This window comes from Bradysia coprophila, chromosome II (genome assembly GCF_014529535.1).
Source record: "Bradysia coprophila strain Holo2 chromosome II, BU_Bcop_v1, whole genome shotgun sequence".
Taxonomy (NCBI): domain Eukaryota; kingdom Metazoa; phylum Arthropoda; class Insecta; order Diptera; family Sciaridae; genus Bradysia; species Bradysia coprophila.
The window spans coordinates 7,587,454-7,596,558 of record NC_050735.1 but is presented as its reverse complement, the minus strand read 5'-3'; the positions used below and the strand labels follow the sequence as shown (position 1 = coordinate 7,596,558).

At 35.0% G+C, this 9,105-nt stretch overlaps 2 protein-coding genes across 2 annotated transcripts; both read right to left on the bottom strand.

The window, feature by feature from the left end:
• Nucleotides 1-860: 860 nt before the first annotated feature.
• Nucleotides 861-1,724, bottom strand: LOC119070659. The gene is made up of 4 exons (XM_037175093.1): nt 1,594-1,724; nt 1,374-1,532; nt 1,142-1,315; nt 861-1,061 (listed from the first exon to the last, which is right to left on the bottom strand). The coding sequence occupies exons 1-4, from the start codon at nt 1,660-1,662 to the stop codon at nt 900-902; spliced, it is 564 nt and encodes a 187-aa protein (XP_037030988.1). The 5' UTR covers nt 1,663-1,724; the 3' UTR covers nt 861-899.
• Nucleotides 1,725-3,556: 1,832 nt separating this feature from the next.
• On the bottom strand, nt 3,557-4,373 carry LOC119070649. Its single transcript, XM_037175083.1, has 4 exons — nt 4,281-4,373; nt 4,056-4,211; nt 3,828-4,001; nt 3,557-3,748 (listed from the first exon to the last, which is right to left on the bottom strand). Exons 1-4 carry the CDS (start codon nt 4,365-4,367, stop codon nt 3,602-3,604), a joined length of 564 nt encoding a protein of 187 aa, XP_037030978.1. The 5' UTR covers nt 4,368-4,373; the 3' UTR covers nt 3,557-3,601.
• Between the last annotated feature and the right edge of the window lie 4,732 nt (nt 4,374-9,105).

Here is a 9,105-nt window from a genome sequence, read left to right as displayed (position 1 = left end):
CTTGAGTAATTCTCCACGGATTTCCAAAAACTTTTTTAATTCGAGGGGGAATTAAATTCCTAACGTTTAGTTAAAAGGGTGACTATAAGGGACCGGTAATTTTAAAGAATTTTTGTCTCATCGCTTGATTACACGATAAATTGGGTAATCCACTCGGATTTCCATAAACCTTTTTTTTATCGACGAGGAATGAAATTCCTGAGGTTAAGTTCGAGGATGGGCTATGAAGGACGCGTGATCTCTGTGATATTTTAAAAAGAAATTTTGTTTCGACGCTTGAAAACAAGATAACTCGAGTAATTCTGAACGGATTTCCGAAAACTTTTTTTTAATCGACGAGGACTGAAATTCCTGAGGCTAGCTTCGTTAATGGAAAGTGTTGGAGTAACAATCGAAAAGATTTTTTTGAGTGATTTTGTGGTAGTTGATAAAAAAATAAAAATTGAACAAGCGGCCGTAATCCACACGATTTTCAAATTTTGTTTGATAAATAAACAATAAATCCTTTCAACACTTTTTTGGCAGACAATAGGATTTACGATCGTTTGAAAATGTATGACTTAGCTCGCCTTGTTTATTCTAAATATTTGTTTTGAATCAAATAGAAGGTGCAGATTCTCGTATTTTCGTAAATTTAAGAATTCGTAACTGATGGGATTTTATACACTCAACTGTCAAGTTACGAATAGTTAGGGTCACGATCGTATGAGAATCAATGCACAGTTTCATGATACTTTTGTAACAGTCGCACAAGTGGATTGAGAAAATCAGTCAGTCAAGGGACCACCCATAAGGTGGTACTTTATTACAGCAACCATGTACTGTTACGGCACCATTATCCAAACACAATTTATGATAATTGCAATTTTACTTCAAGACTATTTGAACAAAAATCTGTTTCAATCAGATAGAAATTTTCTATTTACTACTGATACTCGAAAAACGAATCCAGTTTCATGGTGACTACCATTGTATAAATCTGCATAAATCTTGTAGAAGCCCTTCCTCGACAAAGTTTGAGCAACAAAAGCATCTAATTCGCAGTTTCCATGGTACTTCCCCTACGTAGAAAACATGTTATGATTTTACACTTGAAGCGGCCGGTATCCTGAAAACAATTTTCCTTTGATTTAACAATTACCTTTGTAATCGGACACGTTCTAGGATCGGGTAAGTTAGAACAATTCTTCACAATATGATATAAGTACGAGTCGTATGCCGTCTTCATGAAAGTGCAAATCCCAGTCTTGCGAAATGACAAATAGCTGGTGTATTCACCGTCAACAGTTTCACTACGGAAAATCTTTGCGTCCCCCTAGATAATTTCATAGAAATAAAATTGGAACCTCTAAGGTCACATATATTTCCGTTACCGTCCAATTATCATCCAGATCCACTTTTTGTTCGACCTCTCCATTAACTAGGAAAATCGATTCATATCCATCTTTAAGTTTTAGTTCTACCTTAGAAATATCAAAGTAATTTGGAAACGATTCTTGCAAGTCCAGGCCAGTGAATTTGAGCACTACATCCTTTGGATATGTTTTGAGTATTTGTAAAAATCGAAGTTAATGCTTCAAGATTGTTTCATACCCTCTCACAATATGTTTCCGTAATAGCAGAAATTACGAAGACCAACGCGAATATCAGAAAAAATTTCATTTTGCGTTGGATGAACAATAAATGAGAATACTATCATGGTGTTATTTGGAAGTGCTTGACATAATATATAAAAATGAGAGATTAATCTACTTGATCTAAGAGATCATATCGAAGAACAATGCAATTTATTTACAGCTACAACCGGATATGAAACAGAAAAAAAAACAACCGAATCTGTCATTTGTTTTAAAATTAACGTCGTTCAAAAAACGTACAAAATCTGTGACGGATCGAGTTATCAAAAAGCATGACCGATTGTGATAGAGGGAACCCTGACTGATGTGTTGGAATATTCATTGTAATAGTACATTACTGTACCAGGTAACCAAGGTAATTTTACTCATCGTGTTACGAAATATCAAATTATTTCCCGAGTATAACGTTTTACTTCACGATCGATGTGAAGACTTTTTCCCTGGGAGAGAAAGGCCACTTTACATCCCTTGTAAAGTAAACAATATTTTCCCAATCAACGACAAAGCAACAACTTTTGTAATAAGCTTTATAAGGTGACTGATTGAAAGTTGACCTAGTGGAAAAGTGATCTTAAGTTGTCCGTGTAAATTTGTATGGAGAAAAAATTATCGGTCAACTCAACATTCAATAAATCGTGATATGTCCTATGACTTTTGTATAGATAGGACAACTCACGATTCAATGTGTTTAAATGTGAAATAGGACCACTCACGATTCATATAGGTCAACTCTGCATTTTTATTAATTCATTAACTTTGTTAGACGAAATCGGCAATAATTAATAAAATTTCTATTAATTAAGTAAACAAAAGATAAATCTGTAAAATAAAAGTGGTTCCATAGTTCCAGAATCGCTGAGAAATTCAAGTTCAAAGTTGAGATTTGTCAAATTAGGTCAACTTTCAATCAGTTACCTTACATCCTTTCAACTAAAAATAGAGTGTTCCGAATGATAAAAATTATTTGTGAAAAGTATTTTATATTCAGACGGGTTAAAAACGTCAAATTCTCTCATCAGATTGGATAGAGATATAGTTTTTCGCACCTTTTCTACCCACTTTTTCGCCCCAGTAATGTCATGTTTTTAGGAATGCGATTTTTCGGTACACATGCGACGTTAGTGCCTGTTAAGCATGAGGAGTCCTTGATATCGACCACGCGTACATTGTTGGAAAGAAGCATTGTCATGAGTGAGTGGGAATGGGCGTGTGCCTAAAGTGTATTGGCGTCTGCGTAATTCACGCCGTAAGTGCGGTCGAAATTCAAAATCTTTCTCACGCAAGTCACTTTAACGCAGCGTCATTTTCATACAATAAAGCGTTGAAATGTATTTTTCGGTTCACCACATTCTCTGTTTATATACTTTGATTAAGAGTCTCTAAGGATGAATTTCTGGCTCCAAGGCTGGATTCTAGGTTAGGGTTTCAGGCTGTTTGGTGAAACCTTCGTGAGATTGGTGTTGTGTCGAAGAGCGAATGGGGTACTGAAGTTTTGTCAAGTTATTTTTAATCGACGTGAAACATTATTCTAAACAAAAAATTGTTCAACGGTATGTCTCTAAAATACACTGAGACTGGAAACGGCCTCCGGCGCATTTTAGGCCGCTGAAAAAATTGGGTCGAGTTATTGTCGTACTTTGTAAACTAAATTAATTTTGTAAAATAATCTGTGCATTTTAGAGGCATACCGTAGCACAATGTTTTGCTTAAAATAACGTTCTGCGTCGAATTGGTCAAAACTTCAATCTCTCATTGACGACGTCACCGCGGACGATTTTAATTCTCATCTGATATAGGAATGAGGGTGTTTTGCCGCCAAATCATTATGACGCTAATCCCTTATATTATAGCAACAATGAAAACTAGTTTCGCACTCGTCGCCCTTCTCAAACAGAAACACAACTTATGATAATTGCAATTTTACTTCAAGAGACTATTTGAACAAAAATCTATTTCAATTAAAATTATTTGTCATGTACTGATCCTCGTAAAACGATTCCAGTTTCATGGTGACCATCATTGTATAAATCTGCATAAATCTTGTAAAAACCCTTTTTCGCAAAACTTTGAGCAACAACAACATCTAATTCGCATTTTGCATGGTACTTCGCCTACGTACAAAACATGTTATAATTTTGCATTTGAAGCGGTCGGTGTTCCGGAAATATTTTCCTTTTATTTAACAATTACCTTTGTAATCGGACACGTTTCTGGATCGGGTAAGTTAGAACATTCCTTCAAAATTGGAAATAAGTACACCTTGTAAACTGTCTTCATAAACGTGCAGACTCCAAGCTTGGGTATTGCCAAATAAATGGTGTATTCACCGTCAGCAGTATCACTACGGAAAATCTTCCCTTCCACCTAGATATATTTATAGAAATAAAATTGGAACCTCTAAGGTCACATTTCCGTTACCGTCCAATTATCATCAAAATCCACTTTTTGTTCGACCTCTCCATTAATTAGGATCGAGTCAGATCCTTCTTTAAGTTTTATTTCTGCCTTTGAAATATCAAAGTAATTTGAAAACGATTCTTGCAAGTCCATGCCATCGTAGTTGAATGCTACAACCTTTGGATGTGTTTTGAATAAGTATTATTACAACAATCAATCTGAATGTTTAAATATATAGTTTCATACCCTGTCGCAATATGTTTCCGTAATTGCAGAAATTACGAAGACTAATGCGAATATCAGAAAAAATGTCATTTTGCTTTGAATGAACATTTAACGAGAATACTATCTGGTGTCATTTTGAATTACCTGACCTATTTATATACAAATCAGAGATAATCTGCTTGATCTAGGAGATCATATCGAGGAAAATTGCAATTTATTTACACCTTGAACCGGATACTAAACAGAAAAAACAACTATCACATCGGTCACTTGCTTTTTTTGTTTTAAAATGAACGTGCAAGTTTGTGACGGATTAAGTTTTCAAAAAGCATGACCGATTGTGATAGAGGGAGCCCTGACCGATATGTCTCAATATACATTGTACAAAAAATATTTTCTCAGTCGACGACAACTTTTGTAATAAGCTTTGTCTATCTATTCAACTAAAAATAGAGTGAACCTTACTTGTGGAAACTGTGGAAAGTATTTTTCGTAGCAGTATAAAAAAGATAATGCCAAAAATGCAAATGTTTTATAAACAACAACATCATCTTCGTAAGATAAGTGCTCCTAATCTTTTTAATACTGAAAATGCAATGTCCCAAAATTCTTTCACTTTCATATATAACACGTGTCTCACCATATATCTACGGAATCTGTTACTTCTTTTGTTTAAATTATCTCAAGATATTCACTACAAGATCTTTTACTTCATTTGTTGAAGCTAGTGTGGCCGAGTGCTCAATTTCTACCCGTCAAGACGAGGGAGTTGCTAGTGAAGGCTCCTTTGTTACCTCATCTGTCGTAGTGCTGCCCGGTTCTGGGTGAACTCTCTGCTAGAACTAAGAGTATCTTCGAGAGATGTTTCAATGCTTGCATTCGTTTCGCTTATGGCATCGGCCGCTATGACTCTGTTGCTGGCCATTTACATAGGCTTCTTGGGAATAGTCTTTTCGTGTACTTGGACTATCTCACCTCCGCGTTCCTGCATAAGGTGATCATCACTAAGGAACCCGACTACGTTTTTCAAAATCTGAATTTCGGCTCTTCGAATAGGCTTCGAAACCTGATTTTGCCACGCAATAACAGAAATATTGTCAATGATTCTTTCTACGTTCATACGAAATATAATGCGTTGCCTGCTGCTGTGAAGGCAAAAACTTTCGTTAACTGGCTTTAAACGTACTTGTAGGGAATATATGGGCTTATGCAATCGCTCGCTTCCTACGTAAATGTTTTCGTTTTTTATTACAAAAAATTAAAAATTAAAAAAATAAATCATCTTCACTGCATCATCTCACATATCATGTTTCAGCTGGTCCACCTACAACTGGAATTGGGCACTTAAGCTGAATGGATTGCTCGACTGTAACGGCTTGCCGTGCATAAGTTTGTAATGTGTGCTTCTAGTTCTTTCTTTTTCTTTTTTCTTTATTAACTCAATCTAGTCTTTTTTATCCGCAATTATGTTGTAAACGCGTTTGTTTGCTAGCGACTATATGTAACTTAAAAGGTCAAGTACCTTACTCATATAAAATGACAATAAAACTACTACTACTACTACTACTACTACTACTACTACTACTACTAGTATTTCACTTTATAAGGCAACATTAAGCAGAGCTTATCGCTTATTTTTGTCATCACTGTCGAGAACAGCCGTTCTAATAGCTAATCGACATTTGTACGCAGATCCGAATCCATGTATCATGAAAAATTTGTCTAGAATACCGAGTCATTAGGCTACTTTTTTGTAAAAGCAGTGTCAATTAAGCCTTTATATAAAGAGAATTACTACCAAGGACACTTCTTTACATCTGAAACCCGGGACGAACTTAATTAACTAATGAAGAACGATAGATATTTCGCTTACAGTCACATAATGTAGCTTACATTTAATAAAGCGACATCTGTGGTATTAATGATTAACTACCAATGAATCTTTGCTAAAAGTTCGATGTGAGCTTGCAACAACGTATCATTTTCATTCACAGTTCATTTGGTTCTGATTCATTTTATGTTCGTATGATTTATGATAACGTCTAATGGGAATATAACTGCATCGACATATTTTTCCATACATTTAACCTGTGGCTAAATGTGTTGAAACGTTTCACAGTTGACAGGGTAACAGCTGATCATTACGTGAAGCTGAAATTAAGACCGAAATTATCGACTTATGTGAACATTTATTTTATAAACAAGAGACGCTGCAGTGAATGATATCAAAGGGATTCGTTTTAATGATATGAAATTTTGCTGTGAGAACAATTCACTTCGATGCCCTTCCGAATAGTTAAATTTTCCACAATTTTTGGACCGTAAATTTTACCACCCAAATGTTAAAACCTTTTCGATAGTCTTAACTTTCATAACTTTGATTAAATATAGCGATAGAAATAAAATTAAACTATTAGTGAACCAAAGTATCCATAAAACTTGTGAAACATTAAAACACACACCTTAACCTGCGAATGATTATAAAAAAAAAGTTTTACTTTGACTTAATATAAAGGTCTGCCGAAAATTCGTTGAAAACTGCCATATTAATGTTCAAACTTTTATAACAGATTTTTGAAAAATAAACACAAAACAGTGAGGCAAACGCTCGGCATTTTTATTCAAGGAAAAATAATTATTTTCTTTTGCATCGTAAAAATACACGAAACACCTCTTTGGTAATGGTATGTGAAATCATCTCAAAAAGAACTTTGGTTGATGCATATTTTTTGTACTTCGAAAGAGAAAAACTTTTTTTTTTTAAATTATGGAACGAAACTGTTAGTTTTATTGATGTTGGCGTAAATAAAATTCTAAGATTTTCATATCGCTCAAAAAAGAGACAAGAAGATCGAAGTGAAAAAAGTGTGAAAATCCATAAAACTTCGTATAATGTTTTGTTTTCGGTTATTTTTTTTTTTCTGCTTTTTGTTTTATTAGTTTGATGAGCTATAAATGTTTTAATGACCATTGTATGTAGGGACGCTAAAAATAAAAATTACATTTGAATGAAATGGATATTCAAATGTTTTATAATGTGATTCATTAAATGAAAATGATTGAATAACTGCAGCGGAGCTTCGTTTTACTGTTATGTATTTAATTGTTTTTGTTGATCATTTGGGTGTATAATGGATTTATTCAATATAGCGGTGTATAATGGGATCTATTGCCTAGTAAACGGACTTATCAAAATATGTAAAGTTGTCCGAGGTCTGTGCACAAATGTTTTACAACACAAGACCCCTTTTGGCAGAATATGCAACAGCTGAACCTCACCAGCTGATCAACAAACACTTGTATAATTTACAATCAGAACACATTCTAAACAGCGAGTGTACTGCAGTCACATGCGTTATGTGCGCACATAGATGACCTTAACGTATATAGAGGCACTGTATGTAGTTGCCTTTGAATTGTTTTCGATAGAAAGGTATTGTCTTTGGCGACCAGCTGGAGATGTTCAGCTGATTCTGCACACGCTTTACGTTTAATAATTGTAACGTCAGTAAAATTTAGACATTTTGTTTCATATGTTTTAAAGCTGGTCCATTCATACAAACCGCACAAACAAAACTGCTCCTACTCTGCAGTCGGTTTTACCATTAACACCCTCGTGTAACTATCTCGCCCCTATAAACAAATATAAGCTCTTTTGTTTCGATGAGCAGACCAGCTCAAATACAGCTGATACAAAATGTATAAATTTTACTGACGTAGACTGTGATAACATCGTCTGCCAAAGGGGATCTTTGTTTCATAAAACATTCTCGCAACACAAGAGGGGCTAAAATAGTCATTTTCTCTCCCGATTAGATATATTATATGTGCGAGGAGTGATTTACTGTTTTTCTCCAGGGAACAAAAAACATGCATTCACCATAACATTTTTGAAAGCATAAACAAAGTGACAGTTCAAATGAGAAAAATCCATTTCCTTTCCATCCACGGAAGAGGAAGTTTTGCACTTTTCTCACTAGAAATGTCATGCGACCAATCATCGTCAACAAAACGCAATTTTCTCATGAGGGGGAGAAAGTGTCTGCAAAGTTTACATAAAATCGCTTTTTTATTAAATGTATTTTAAAAGTTGGATAATTCAGTTTGTTTTGGTTCCATATTCTTCTGGTCAATTATCTTGTGAAAGTTGAATATCCGTGGTCACTTTTGCAAGAAAGTCATCATTTAGGACCCCTATTTTAAATCCTGGGAGATAAATATCTCTGGAAAATGACGGAATTTTTCTTACAAAAAGAAGCATCGATGACTTTATAGAGTGAGAAGTTCGATGATCATCTGTGTAAAATTGTCATTTGTTCAATGAGGAAAAGGGTGTGGTTTTTGGAAAAAGCGCAGCGAGAGTCACATTTCACAAAAAAAAATCCAACTTTTTTCCAGAGTTTTCCCAACAAAGGCTTCCGAAGTTTCAGTGGAGTGGAGAAAAGGACTATTCTCTCAAATGCGCAACGAAAATGTATTTTTAGACCCGTACGAAGTACTGGGGTCTTATAGGTTTACGCATACGTTTGTAACACGTCGAATTGGACTCCCTGAGTAAGGGGAAACCTATTGTGGTTGTCTAGAGATGCCAAATCCGCGAAAAAAAATGTCCGTCTGTCTGTCCGTCTATCTGTCCGTCTGTCTGTCTGCACGATAACTTGAGTAAAACGCATCCGATTTTGAAAATTCTTTTTTTTCCCGTTTGGTAATGTCAAAAGACAGGTTAAGTTCGAAGATGAGTGATTTTGGATCGACCCCTCCCGAGCTGTGGCCCAATAAGTGCTTTACGGTTTTTCGAACATTTAAACGTTAAACTTGTAAGTGATACGTCAAATAAAAGGTATTT